The sequence below is a fragment of the Festucalex cinctus genome, chromosome 4 (genome assembly GCF_051991245.1).
Source record: "Festucalex cinctus isolate MCC-2025b chromosome 4, RoL_Fcin_1.0, whole genome shotgun sequence".
In the NCBI taxonomy this organism is placed as follows: Eukaryota; Metazoa; Chordata; class Actinopteri; order Syngnathiformes; family Syngnathidae; genus Festucalex; species Festucalex cinctus.
The window spans coordinates 28511986-28525923 of record NC_135414.1 but is presented as its reverse complement, the minus strand read 5'-3'; the positions used below and the strand labels follow the sequence as shown (position 1 = coordinate 28525923).

General features: G+C 40.6%; 2 protein-coding genes across 5 annotated transcripts; one reads left to right on the top strand and one right to left on the bottom strand.

Annotated features, from left to right (window-relative positions):
- Window positions 1-9: 9 nt before the first annotated feature.
- mthfsd (methenyltetrahydrofolate synthetase domain containing) lies at window positions 10-8304 on the top strand. 4 transcript variants are annotated; one of them, XM_077520078.1, is made up of 9 exons: window positions 10-176; window positions 261-378; window positions 453-586; window positions 1271-1384; window positions 1985-2098; window positions 2194-2284; window positions 3553-3665; window positions 3925-4050; window positions 6614-8304. In XM_077520078.1, the coding sequence occupies exons 2-9, from the start codon at window positions 351-353 to the stop codon at window positions 7340-7342; spliced, it is 1449 nt and encodes a 482-aa protein (XP_077376204.1). In that variant the 5' UTR covers window positions 10-176; window positions 261-350; the 3' UTR covers window positions 7343-8304. The 4 variants fall into 4 exon arrangements, with proteins under 4 accessions (XP_077376204.1, XP_077376206.1, XP_077376205.1 ...); XM_077520080.1 differs by having other exon boundaries at window positions 12-176; window positions 483-586; XM_077520079.1 differs by lacking the exons at window positions 10-176; window positions 1271-1384 and adding an exon at window positions 1104-1217 and having other exon boundaries at window positions 210-378.
- A 1926-nt stretch (window positions 8305-10230) lies between these two features.
- On the bottom strand, window positions 10231-13527 carry foxf1 (forkhead box F1). The gene is made up of 2 exons (XM_077518248.1): window positions 12313-13527; window positions 10231-11224 (listed from the first exon to the last, which is right to left on the bottom strand). The coding sequence occupies exons 1-2, from the start codon at window positions 13304-13306 to the stop codon at window positions 11061-11063; spliced, it is 1158 nt and encodes a 385-aa protein (XP_077374374.1). The 5' UTR covers window positions 13307-13527; the 3' UTR covers window positions 10231-11060.
- Between the last annotated feature and the right edge of the window lie 411 nt (window positions 13528-13938).

The following is a 13938-nucleotide window of genomic DNA, read 5'->3' as shown; positions in this document are numbered from 1 at the left end:
AATTTGCAGAGGGGGCAAAATATTTCAAAGTTGTACCAAATAAGATTTGGTAAAAGTAGACCGGTTCGTTCCTTGACTAACGTAAAAGTAAACAGTCTAAAATGTACCTAAGTACGGGAGCATTGCTGCAATACAAAACAAAAATGTTCCACATCGAGTGTTATTTTTCCTCAGTGGTAAGTTTGGCTTTTGCCCATTTTGGCCTCTATTAAGTGTGACCCTTTCGATTTGCCGTAGTGACCATAAACATTGTCACGCAGCTGTTGCTGTCGTTTTACGTTACTTGAAGATCTCACGTGTACTTCGAACGAGAAAGTCAAGAAGATCAATTATTTACAGAACATAACATCATGGAGCCCCTCATAAAAATCAATCCAGGTAGGTCCAATGCGAAAATGAAATCTCGACGCCATCGCTGTAGTAATCCGTTAGCAAATGCCGCCGCTATGTAGCTCGCTCGCTACTTTCGTTTTCCTCGCCAGGAGCAACAAAATCGGACATTCGTCAAAAGATTTGGGACTACATTGAAGACAAGGATCTGGCTAACTTCCCAAGGCCCGTTCACAACAGAATTCCGAATTTTAAGGCAAGTTGAACCCATTTCCACTTGGCAATTTGAAGAAATAATAGCGCCCGTGAGTTAAATGTTTTCACACATGCTGCTAATGTTAGGCTGGCCGCTGGTGTTAGTAACGTTGTGGAATTCCTGACATCAATTATTCATTTTTTTTGCAATAAAGTGACCGATGCGAATGGATTTCTCTGGATTGGTGACCGAGTGTCAGACAAGTCATCGCTGAACACATTTTACGATTGCCTGTCAGTCATACAGATACTCGTGATGTGCAATATTTTGGTAATACATCTTTTGTTGCATGTATCTGGTTAAATACTTAAAGGGTCATGTGTCAAGAGGAGAAATGTGTCCGGTTTTATTTCTACAAGCAAACTGAAATTAATGTCTGAGCAACTGCAAAATTTGCAACTATTTTGGACGCTACAATGTTGTGCTATGCTATTTGCTAAAGTAATTGCACAATTTCATCAGATAACACATTAGTATTTGCTACAGTATTTGTCCTGTCTTTGTATTTACTGGCTAGGATGCAGTTCAAACATGCAACAGGCTCACAGTCCTGCAGGAGTTCAAGTCCAGCCAGACAATCAAAATAAATCCAGACAGACCTCAGCAGCATGCTCGCTTTGTCACACTGGAAGTAAGTTGCTTATTTCATAAACCTACGCTACACTTTGCTGTTTTCCCTCCCAGGGGGCTTTCACTGCCTGCCCCAAGGTGTCTGAGCTGGAAGTGTTTACCCAGACGGCTGAGGTCAAGGTGGATCCCGATAAACCCCTCGAGGGGGCTCGACTAGCAGTGCTACAGGTGGACACACACGCCAAGAACCTGAAATTACTCCCACAGGCTGTTAGAGACATTAATTATTAACCTTAACCTCAGATCTACGCACATTCAGAATGTGAATATTCTCATTCATCCAAGGTCATTTCAGGCAGGTTGTATTTTATTTTGTTTTTTAAATATTATGGACCTGTAGTTTTATATACTTTGTGATTTTTTTATTTTTTCATTTTTTTGTCATTCAAATTTGGCAGGCTGGTAAACAGTACTCTTCTTTATGGTGTATTAAATTTAAAAGGCTTTTTTGTTTTGTAACTTTATAGGGTCTTCATAACATTCTTGTTACTTCACGTAGTGTAACTTCCATTGTAATATTTTTATTCTCACATGTTCTCACACTGCATGTGTTGCGAAGAAGCCAAATAAAGTCCAACATTGTTTACTGCAGAAGATCTGCTGATTAAAAAAGGGAAAAAAAAATAGATATATTTTCCAGCAAATCGGAAGTATAATGTATTTCCTTACGATAACAATTCCATATTAGTCGGTTGCGCTGTAACATTCTATCTCGCCTGTTCATTCTCAGCGGTTTGTTTGTTTATTTATTTATTTATTTTGTTGCAGGCACACAAAACTTTATTGGTCCCAACTCCCCGTCTTCGTTCTGGCCTTTTCAACAAGATAGTTCCGCCGCAGGGGGCCAACAAAGAACAACTGCGTACATGCTCTTCCTCTCAGGTTCGAGTCGCATACGTTCCATTCCCACCCCCCACCCCCACATTTACCTCATAATGGCCCCATTAAGCCCACATGGACGTGTTCCCCACCTGCAGGGTGTGAAAAGGTTCAGCGTGCCAATCGGTCTGGATGCCAAAGTCAAGATTGACCTTGTGGTTGTTGGCTCTGTGGCCGTGTCTGAGAAAGGTGAGGCACGCTGTGTTTATTATGCTGCTTTCTAATTGCAGTGTAAAAGTGGAGAGGATATTTTTGGGGAAATATCACATTTTTAGTACAGTAGGTGTGCACAAACGTTTAATTGAAAAAGCTGGACTCACAACTGAAACATTTGGCATTGTAGTGCATTGCTTTGAGCGCTTTTAAATGAAATGTTCACTGTCACAGATGTTAGCTTATAATGCACACACATCTCAAATGGCTTCAAGTGGGCAAAGCCACATGCTCTTCATGGAAGCAATAGTTGCACTGGGTTTAGCTGAGGCCCCAATGGACTATACATCATTGCTAGATATTTTCATTATTCTAAAATCACCTTGCTTGCTAGTTGCAACCTCACCTTGTAAGGTCAATTTAATAAGATTAATTGTGTGTGTTTTTTAATAAAAAAATAAAAAAATCAAAAGATGTATTTGCTGCCAGCAATGTCCTTTTAATTGTATGTTATTGTCAACAGGACAGTGATGTGACGTCTAGAGATAAGAGTTAAATTTGTTCTGTGACTATGCATGCAACTCGAAACAAAACACTCACATTATAGTTGAAGTGAGTGGAAATTTTAATTCGTTCAAGCCTGTATTTTCACTATTTGTGGGCCAGACAGCCACCATAAAAAAATAGTGGATAGGCCTGTGGATATATCTACATGCGTTGATGCACAATTTGTGTACAAATATCTGTTGTCATTCTAACATCCCATAGATGGTATTCATTAGCCCTCTCATACTATTTATTTATTGTTTGTCAGCACAAAGTGAACTTAAGGTAAGTTGTATCTTTAGTACACACTGTATATATTTTTAGTACCCACTCAGCTGGAGTTGTCAGCATCCTAAACTGATACTGTATTGGTGACATAAGCTACTGCTGGCTGCTCATTTGTGACGATATACATCTAGAATTGAAATGACAAAAATAAACATGCTATTGTTAGCTTACGCTTTTGCTGTGCTTTGCTCTTCCTCTTTAGGCATTTGTGTTCATTTTTTTCTCTCCTCTCAAACAAAATTATTCTCTTTAAAATGTGATCATTTTATGACGCATTAATACTTTTTTTTTCTTTTTGTACTTGTACCCGAAAGCAGATCAGGTATAACTCATACATGGAGAATGTCCCGCTTACTCCTAAGCTCCTCGTTGGAACGATTTCAGCCGTACTGAATGTTCGAGTCATTTGGCTCTCTGTATGCCACGATCGTGCAAAAATAGATTTTCGAGCCACAATCTGCCTTTTGCAGGTTTCCGCATTGGGAAAGGAGAGGGCTTTGCTGACCTGGAGTACGCAATGATGGCCTCAATGGGAGCTGTGGACGAGTCCACTGTGGTGGTCACTATTGTCCATGACTGTCAGGTTAGTTTCTTTTATTTTTGAGAAGGGGGGGAAAAAGGGGATGTGAATTTCTCAGTTGAGCTTCATGTTGTCAGTTTAAAAATATCACAAACGCAAGTTGGAAATTACAGGTGTGCCTAATGTTGTGGGTCTACATAAATGAACGTGCTTTAACATATTCTTGCCTGCTTTCTTTAAAATGATTTGAAATATTTAACTTGTAAAAAAAAAATATATATCGTATGAATATATGAATGAATTAGTGTATTTGGTTCTGTAGGTGGTGGACATCCCCGAAGAGCTGATGGAGAGACACGACCTGACAGTGGACTACATCCTCACGCCGAGCAGAGTCATTAAGACAAACTGCCTGTCTCCCAAGCCGCAAGGAATCATTTGGAGTAAGGTAAAGTGAAAATGATCTCTGAATAACCTCACCATCAATTCCAATTTGTACAAGTTACAGACACATGTAATAGGAGTGTGACGATATATCGATGTCGCGATAAATCGTGATACTTTGTGTCTCCCGATAGAATATCGATACGCCTGCACAAGTATTGCGATATTTGTAGTTAGTATACAGCCACTGTAACGGCTCCATTGTTCATGACTTATTGAGCAATTACTTGGCGGGCCACTAGGGGGAGCGCCTCATAAGAGTGGCGGGGAAATGGACGCAAGTCTTCAGGAAAAGAAGACTCATCAGCTTAGTTTATTATTATTATTATTATTATTATTAGTATTATTATTATTATTAAAGGGAACATGCCTGTAGCTTTTTTATTTTTTATTTATTTATTTATTTTTTTAAATTATTATTATTATTATTATTATTATTATTATTATTATTATTATTATTTTACATGTAAGTGTACTATTAACAAATGTTAGGCCCATAGTCACAGGCCACATGTGATGGAGTGGAATGTGTAAAAAATTAAAAATAGTAATAATCTAGACCAGAAGTGGACAACTTCATTTATTCAAACAAACTGTCAACTGTTCTTGTGAAAAAATAAAATTACTGTTTGTGTACTTTTTGGTCACGACAGTATGATTTGTAGGCAAATATGTACTCTCGAAAGTACATATTTGCCTACAAATGTTACAAATTGTAATTGTCCCAATGTGTACCCCGTTTAAGGGGTATAATAGGTATACGCTTGAGCGTACTGTCCCAGTGACAAGTAATTGGACCCTTAAAAGTACACATTTAGCATCTTTTTTTTCCCCCTGATAGTGTAGTATATAGTGTCTATGAATATTTCAGAGCGATGGCCAACGTTTTGCCTTCTGATAATTTCTCTCATGTGAGACACGATCGTGACATTTGTCTGCAACAGTTTGTGCGCAAACCTCTGGGCTCCTCGACACAATTGCACGTAAACAGAACCCGCTGACCTCACGGGCAGGAAGGCCATGTGCGATCATCAAAGCGTCGTCCTCAGAGGCGGGGTTTTGTGGAGGGGCGAGGGTGTTGCCGGGTCAAACGGGCCACTGTAAAAACAATAGCCTCGTATATTCTCGTCTGGACTGCTCAGCATCAAAGGCTGCCAAACGCACTCCGAGATGCAACAAATCAAGACTGCCGTCTAAAAATTTTTAACTGCTTGGGAAGTGAAAAGTCCTGCTGCTATAAACGGACGTAATTCTTATGAGGCGGGCTTGAGCCAGGTGAACTGGCGCACAGTCATTTGTTGTTGTTTTTTGTTGTTGTTTTTTTTTTTCAATTTGTTAACTTGCTGATGTGCTACTTTGGCTCAAATGATTCGATTCTAGACCTGGAGGTGTGTCGGCTCCCTCTAGTGGTATGCAAAAGAATTGCTGGCTAAGTACAATTCAGTTGTAACTTTTAAGTTCAATGCATTCACAATTAATCTTTTTAGAATTATGTTTTTTAATGAATGTATTTATTTTTAGTTATATTTATTTATAATTCTTGACAATAATATGTTCGATGCAACCCCACTAGCCTAAATACTGTATTCTGGTTAATATTGTGTTAATGGATTATGAGTTGAGCAGCTAAATCCAGCAATTTTTATCAATATCAGAAGACGGCCATTTTGCCACTTGCTGTCGACTAAAGATGACATCACAGTTGCTCAGGTCTCAGGTAACAACCAATCACAGCTCAGCTTCAGAAAACAGTTGAGCTGTGATTGGTCGTTGCCCGAGCCCTGAGCAACTGTGATCTCATTTTTAATCGACAGCAAATGGTAAAATGGCCGCCCACTGAGATGGCTAGAAATGGCTGAATTTTGCTGCATAACTCATATTCCACAAATGTCATATTAATCAGAATGTCATGTTTGGAATTGTGAGGTGACATGTAACGTATTATTGTCAAGAAATGTTTAAGGTTGACCTTTTAAAGATTTTTTTTTTTTAAATAAACAGTGTTTAACCACTAGTATACTCCATTTTAATTCATTCACTCGCAGCCATTTTCACTGAAGCAATCCCGTTCGCTCCCGGCTGTTTTACTGGATTTTGACTGATTTTTGGAAGGCCCACAGAATATTGTGTTCTATTGCTATAAAAACATGGAACCTACCAAAAGAAAGATTAGTCTCTTCTTTCAGCAGGAAAAAAAAAGTACATTTCTGTCTGTTTACGTTTTGCACCAATTAGCATTAGAATATAGCTAAGTTTCATCATTATTCATAAATCTATTTAGAATAGTGAGCAATTGAGCTTTTTTTCAACATGACCCTGGTTGATCTCCTTTGCTCTGCTGCCACCTGCTGGCCGTTTGTGTAATTACTACCATTTCTGCAACCGTTCTTTGCAGTTGAGAGGCTGCATCAAAGCCTTCTCTATGCTCTAGCATTTAAAAAATAAATAAATACGTCTTTGGACACATAAAACATTTAAAAATAGAACGTATTTATACGTTTTTTGGAAGCAAATGTTGGCAAACAATTTTGGAGTATGACTGAGATTGCCCGATTTCATGTCCTCAGCTGGACCCAGAAAAGCTGGAGAAGATCCCCATCCTGAAGAAGCTCCTGGCCCTGGAGGAGCAGGCAGGGAAAGACGTCACGCTGGGGGTGGCTCCTCCCCCAGCCGAGCCCCTTTCGCAAACCGGCCCCCCCAAAAAGCAAAACCGGCGCAAGCCGAGGCAGAAATCAACCCGTCAGGACGCCCAGGAAGAGTCCAAGGAGGAGAAAAGTGCGGAGCCGCAACCCAACGCCGGGCAACGTCCGCCCCGCGTGAGGAAAGAAAGCCGCGGAAGCGAGGGGGACGGCGCCGAGAGGCGGAGAAAGAAGGGGCGAAGTGGACGGAATCTCAAGGAGAAGAGTCCAGAAGAGACCGGGGGCGACGCCGCCCCAAATAAGATCCCGCCCGGCGTGACCACGGTGTACCTGGGCGGGATCCCCACGGGGCTGCGCGTCAGCGAGCTCAAGACGTCCCTGCGGGAGCGCGAGGCGGCGCCGCTGCGGCTCACCTGGCAGGGAGCGCAGCACCGCGCCTTCCTGGACTACAGCAACCCGGAGGCCGCCGAGAAGGCCCTGGAGGCTCTGCAGGGGCTCAGCCTGAATGGTCACAGTGTGCAGGCCGAGCTGGCCAAGAGCCAACGCCGCGGCAAGCGGTCCGGGCCGTCCAATCGCAAAGCGCGATCAGCCGCGGCGCCCGCGTCTGACGTCGAGGCGGCCGATTCCAAGGGTGACGCCCACGAGCAGACTGAGTAATAAAAGCAGAAGAGTAACTGCGCTAACCTTGAAATGCCTTATAACGTTTTTTTGGGGTTTGGCTTTATCTATCCAGGTTGAAAAGAGTACAGCCACAGTTTTATACTAAGCAACATCTAAATTAAATATGCAACAATAGCACATAAAATGCGAGGATTCTCCCTCGCCCCCTCTCTCTTTTTTTCTTTTTATAGTTAAATGATTTAAATGCTCTTTAAGCTAGCGATTAGCTAGCTTAAAGCTTGTCTGCCTCACGTTTGTAGAGTTGCTATAATCTCACCGGCTCACCCAACCCAATACAAAAAAAAAAAAAACTGCTGGTGACCTCCACGGCCAAGAAGGTGCAAACAGCACCACCTTGTGGCCAAATTGGACAAACGCCTTCCACCCTGCAATGCAAGTACGATATCATCCTTTCCAGGCAAAAAAAAATAATGCTCCGTTTGGAATCGAGTTCTTAATTTGACAATATATTTATAAATTTGTACTTTTAATTTCATTAAAAAAAAAAAAAACACTGCCATGCAGCACTGCGCCACTGTAAAAATACAATTGGGTGGAGAAAAAAAAAATTGGTAAATCAATGCTTCTTTTGATAGGACATTATTATTATTTTTTTGTATAGACATAGCCCTTTTATTTATTATTTTTATCAGATTTAGCAGCATGCCTAATAGCCACTGTGTGTCGTTATTAACATTGTCACATTTATGGAATGGTACCTGCATATCTGCAATGTAATCAACAACAGCAACAAAATGGATTAATTGACTGCATCTTATCTGCCACATGCGGTTTTAGTTGAATATTACTCACAGTTCATAACTCATCCAATAAATTGTACCCACAGTTAAGATAACATGGACTAATTTTCCTGTCTATAAGAATGCAAAAGTGTTGATCTGGATGACATGATATGTTTTGCAATGGAATGTAACATACTAAAGATTTTGTGGAGAGCGTTTCGGGTGTCTTTTTTTTGTTTGTTTTCATGTTGTAAAATGTCTACTTCGTTGAGACTTAGCCAAAATGTACCGAGTTCTCTTTAAGAGGAACGTCATTTGAGTTAAAACTTCAATTTAAGCAACATTTGAATATTTCATATACAGTCGTCTTAACCGAAAACATTTGAGAAGTCAAAACAACAACGCATTCCACATCTTGCAGTCCCTTCATCGCACTAACTATCACGTGTCCATGTTCTTGGACAGACTTTACCTGGCCTGCTAGGTGCTATTACATCGTGTACTGTAATACTCCGCACGCACACATCCAGCAATTCATGTCATTCTGCACCCAGCAGCCTTCTTCGAGCTTTTTATGGAGCTGAGGTCGGGTCGGGTCGGGGGGGGGGGGGTTCGTCATCTCGCTCATTCGCTCCCTTGGCCGTGCCACACCTCGGCCAATGTCATCAGATTGAATGTGAGATTCCACTGCTGCTCGGCCATATGTGCTCCAGAATGTACTTTATAACAACCAGTGTTAGGTGCTGGTGTTAAATGCACTGATTTTTTTTCTTTTCTTTTCTATTTAGTGTGACCAGCGTTGATTGGATGGTCTGACACGGAAGTGAGCATGAACGAACACTCGATGTAATTTTTTTTTTACTATGTTGCATCTCACCTGACATTTTCCTCAAAAGAAGTCCTTAACCTAAAAGAAATGTATGGCTTTCTTTAAACTGTGTTCTTATCCCTTTCAATTAGCATAAAACAGAGTCGGTGTTGCTACAAATTGGACAAGATTAATAAATTCACACAATGTTTAAAGGAAGGAGGAAAAAAAAAAAACTTTTATGAGTTTCGTGTTCCTGCTTGATTGACACTACCAAATGTGGCGTATTCATTTAAAGCACATTTCAAATTGTGGTTTTAGTTTACAGTAGAATATAGGACTGCACTTTTCGGGATTTTGATTTACATATAACCGGGACAAAATCTTACAAACAGTACAGGACTGTCTTAGAAAATTGGAATATTGTGATAAAGTCCATTATTTTCTGTAATGCAATTAAATAAGCAAAAATGCCATACATTCTATTCATTACAAATTTTTATTGTTTTAATATTGCTGATTATGACTTTTTTTAAACTTAGTCTGAGGAAATATTCTAATATTTGAGATATTTGAGTTTTCTATGTAAGCCATAATCAGCAATATTAAAATAATAAAAGACTTGCAATATTTCAGTTGATTTGTAATAAATCCAGAATGTATATGACATTTTTGCTTATTTAATTGCATTACAGAAAATAATGGACTTTATCACAATATTCTAATTTTCTGAGACAGTTCTGTTTGTACTTTAAATTATACTATTACAAAATATTTTCTTATTAAAAGCGTCAGAGATTGAAGTTTTTAAAACAAAGTTTTTAAATTTCAATAATAAAATAAAATAATTTCATATCGATGAACAGAATACTTTTTGATACAATTTATAAGTAAGTAAAAGTATAAGTAAATATCTAACGTATTTATTATTAATTTATGTAAAATATTTGATTTTATAATTGGTCTATAATGAAAGACGGCATTGTGGTTTATTTGACAAGAAAATATTATTTAGAGAGAGAAGTATAATGCCTATTTCTTAACATGCACCCATGCCGCCAAATTATATCTGGAGTAAATTGTAGCATGTATAAATATAGAATTATTTTGCATTTAATTGACATTTTCAGTGTTTATATTGTTTCAGAATTATTTTCCTGTCCTGTTCAAGATACTCAACTGACATTGACCTGCACATAAAATGTATTGCTTCCAATTCATTTGCGTTTCTCTTGATGCAAAATTAATAATAAACAGGCAAAAAAATGTGTATGAAGTATATTGTCGATCAGATCGAATTTGTTGAAATGTTAACAAAATCCAAAATGTCTCCCTTTTGAGAATTTAGGCGTCAACAGCCCAAACAAATATTTTATTTGTAATAAAGATGACCCTCGCTAAATTCTCCAATTATATAGAACAGTATACAGTGCTGGCATTAAATTCATCGTCTACATAATCCAAACGGTGCTTACAATATATCCTCCATGTTCATTTTAAAACAAATAATAAGCATTCTGACAAATATTGCCAATAAAGCATAACACCTCCTTAATTGGCCAAATCGCCTGAAATGAAAAATATGCAGGCCTTCAGAATAAATAAAAAAAAAAAAAAAGTTGCGCTTATAGGCTATTCAAAAAAGTGCCTTAATCATTTTTATACAGTATACATATGACACATCAATATAATGTCCTCAATTGTTCATGTTACTGGAATTCCAAACTAGTGTTATAATGCAAAGAAAGAAAACAGAAAATAGAAGTGTGCTTTTTTTTTTTTTTTTTTTTTTTTTTTTTTTTTTTTTTTTTTTTACAATGATGAAAGAAGATGGACAAAAAAAAGTGTGTAGTTGTAGTCATCCGCGCTGCAGGACTTTAGTACCAAACGTCAGCAAGACTTTCGACCCCGTTGCTCCATGATGACGGAAGGAAAAAGTTCGTATTATTATATATTATTATTATAATCATCATCATCATCATCATCATCATCACTCTAGATCGTCTCTTGTTGCGAGCGGAAGAAGACGGGGAGGAAAAAGTAGTCCGGCTTTTTGTCTTTTGAGAGCCTCCGCGTCCCCTCATGTGGGTTTTCTTCTCCTTCTTCGTTTCAGCCGAACCGAACCGAACCGACGCGAACCGAAGCGAACCGAAGCGAACCCGCATCACATGACACACGGCTTGATGTCCTGGTAGGAGACCTGCTGGTGGTGGTAGTAGGAGCCGCTGCTCGGCGAGTGCATGGCCGACGACGTCATGGCGTTGAAGGAGAAGACGAACTCCTTCCGGTCGCACATGCTCGGGGACTGCGAATGGTACCGAGGGATGCCTGGACACACACACAAGCACATGCACACTTTTATTTAGCCTCATGGCAATATATTTGATGTTACTTTATGACAATATCCAATTATAAATATAAATGAATATACGCAGCTGTTTAGTGACAAGTAAATTGCAATTAAATTGAATGTCTTTTTATATGGGACGATACATCGATTTTTCCAAATATGGAATTCAGCTATTTTATTATAATTTAAAGCTTTACGACGTCTCCTGTTGTTCCAGAAAGTGCGTTTGTATACAGGACTGTCTCAGAAAATTTGAATATTGCAATTAAATAAGCAAAAATGCCACACATTCTGGATTCATTACAAATCAACTGAAATATTGCAAGACTTTTACTATATTTTAATATTGCTGATTATGGCTTCTTTTTTTTTTTTACTTGGTCTGAGGAAATATTCTAATATTTTGAGTTTTCTTAAGCTGTAAGCCATAATCAGCAATATAAAAATAATAAAAGGCTTGCAATATTGCAGTTGATTTGTAATGAATCCAGAATGTATGACATTTTTGCACATTTAATTGCATTACAGAAAATAATGGAATTTATCACAATATTCTAATTTTCTGAAACAGTCTTGTATTATTAGATGGGCCAAAAATGGAGGCTTCATTGGAATTGGCCAGCTATACATTTGAAATGCATGCATGCATTTTCCCAACGATTTAGGCAAAAATATTTTTAAGATGTTTTCTTTATTATGTGTATTTATTCGGTAGTTTAAAAAAATTGTTTATGGTGTTCCTCCGAGAAAACGCAGCCAATCTTGCTCTATAGTTTTTTCTTCACTCTATAGCCTCAAGTCAATTTGAACTTCTTGTTGAAGCAAATGTCCATTTTAATTCCAAGGTTTCGTCATTTCCCCCCGAACAATTTAGCCACCCGAAATGCAATATATTTCCACTGGAGCTATAAAGGCCCCGCATGTTGGCATCAGGTCAGCGAACCACTTCAACTTGGCCCAACACTAATAATTATGTGGCTGCTCTTTGTTTTCATTTTTCCACGCGATCTGCTTCAACGTAAGCTCGAGTGCGATTGTGGTATTATTATTGCGGACGGAAGCCTACCTTGCAAGTCCGTGGCCGTGTGGCCGTTCTGGTGCAGGTAAGGCTGCTCCAGCGAGTGCGTGGGCAGGCTGGGCTGCAGCGGGTTGGCCCCCGGGTTGCACGGGGACAGCGGCTGCTGCTTGATGTACGAGGCGCCGTTATTGAGCGAGGCCGAGGCGGGACTGGGAGCCCACGCCGACGCCGGGCCGGAGTAGACCGGGTGCGGCTCCATCACGCCGCCGCTGGCGAGCAAAGGCGAGGCGGAGTTGTCGTGGTGGGGGTAGCCCCCCTCGGCGGCGTTGGCCGCGCAGCTGCCCATGTACGAGTGGCCGCCGTTGGCCGACAAATGCGTCATGGAGTGGCCGGACAGAGCCATGCCGTCCATGTTCCCCGCCAGGTGTCCGTTCATCATCCCGATGCCGCTGTCCAGGGACAAGCTGTTGGGCGGGCACGGCAGCCCCCCGCCGCTCCCCTGGAAGTTGTACGACTCTGGGATGTGGTTGAAGCCCAGGCCGTTCATCATGCTGTACATGGGCTTGAGCGCTTGGCACTTGCGCCGGAAGCCTCGGGGTCGCCTCCTGAACGAGCCCTCCTCGAACATGAACTCGCTGGCCGGGTCGATAGTCCAGTAGTGACCCTTCCCCGGTCGGCCCAGACCCTTGGGCAGCTTGATGAAGCACTCGTTGAGGGACAAATTGTGGCGCACCGAGTTCTTCCAGCCCTGGTACGAGCCCCGGAAGAAGGGGAAGCGGCTCTGCAGGAACTGGTAGATCTCGCTGAGGGTCAGCCGCTTGGTGGGGGAGCTCTGGATGGCCATGACGATGAGGGCGATGTAAGAGTACGGAGGCTTCTCCGGTCGGCGGATTCCCGCGTTGGTCTTTTTGGCTTTGGCGGTGGAGGAGGCGGCGGCGGCGGCGGCGGCGGCGGCGTCCATCACCGCGGTCTTGTCCGGAGCAGACATGGGGCCGCTCTGGGCGGGAGTGTGCGCTTGGGGCTGCTGGATCTCTGCCGTCATTAGTTGGACTAGAAGAAGACCGAAAGTCTTCCGCCTCCACACCTTCTGTCGACGATGTCAACTCACCGGCATAAAGAGACAAAAAAAAGGGGGGAAAAACAAAACAAAACAGAAGAGAACAACTTCTCAATGCGGGGGGATCCTGATCCAAAAGTTTTTCCAGAGTGGGATGAGGAGTAGAACAGGAGCCGCTTTCCACTTCACTTGCTGTGTGTTGTCCTCATGCTGACTTTTTTACTTATCTGTTGCCATCAGCCAGTTGGAAGCTGCATGTCTTGGCCATCCGGGAAAAAAAAAAAAAAAAAAAAAAGTGAGGTCCGCCCATTCCCCTCCTACTCTAATGGTGGGCTGTAAGCATGCAGGCACATCTGGGTGCGCTCATTTTTTTTTTTACTTTGCATTAAAACATAATATCTTTCTTTTTCTTGAAAAATGCACATTGTACTTTATTGACATTTAAGTGTCGTCTTTGCAATGAGTAATTCCTTTTTATTTTTATTTTTAAATGTAATCTAAATAAAATGCAATATGTGCTATTTAATAATAATAATAATAATAATAATTAAAAAAATACATTTAAGTTCGCACAAGCCATGCTTGGACACACTTAATTATTTTTTTTTAACAATATG

What these genes read in the sequence shown, in the direction of transcription:
- mthfsd (XM_077520078.1), top strand. Translation starts at nt 351, where the DNA reads ATGGAGCCCCTCATAAAAATCAATCCAG. An exon ending in CCTCATAAAAATCAATCCAG is followed by an intron (nt 379 to 452) that starts GTAGGTCCAATG and finishes GCCGCTATGTAG; the next exon opens with CTCGCTCGCTACTTTCGTTT. An exon ending in GTACATGCTCTTCCTCTCAG is followed by an intron (nt 2,099 to 2,193) that starts GTTCGAGTCGCA and finishes CCCCACCTGCAG; the next exon opens with GGTGTGAAAAGGTTCAGCGT.
- foxf1 (XM_077518248.1), bottom strand. Translation starts at nt 13,306, where the DNA reads ATGACGGCAGAGATCCAGCAGCCCCAAGCGCACACTCCCGCCCAGAGC. An exon ending in CACGGCCACGGACTTGCAAG is followed by an intron (nt 11,225 to 12,312) that starts GTAGGCTTCCGT and finishes GTGTGTGTCCAG; the next exon opens with GCATCCCTCGGTACCATTCG.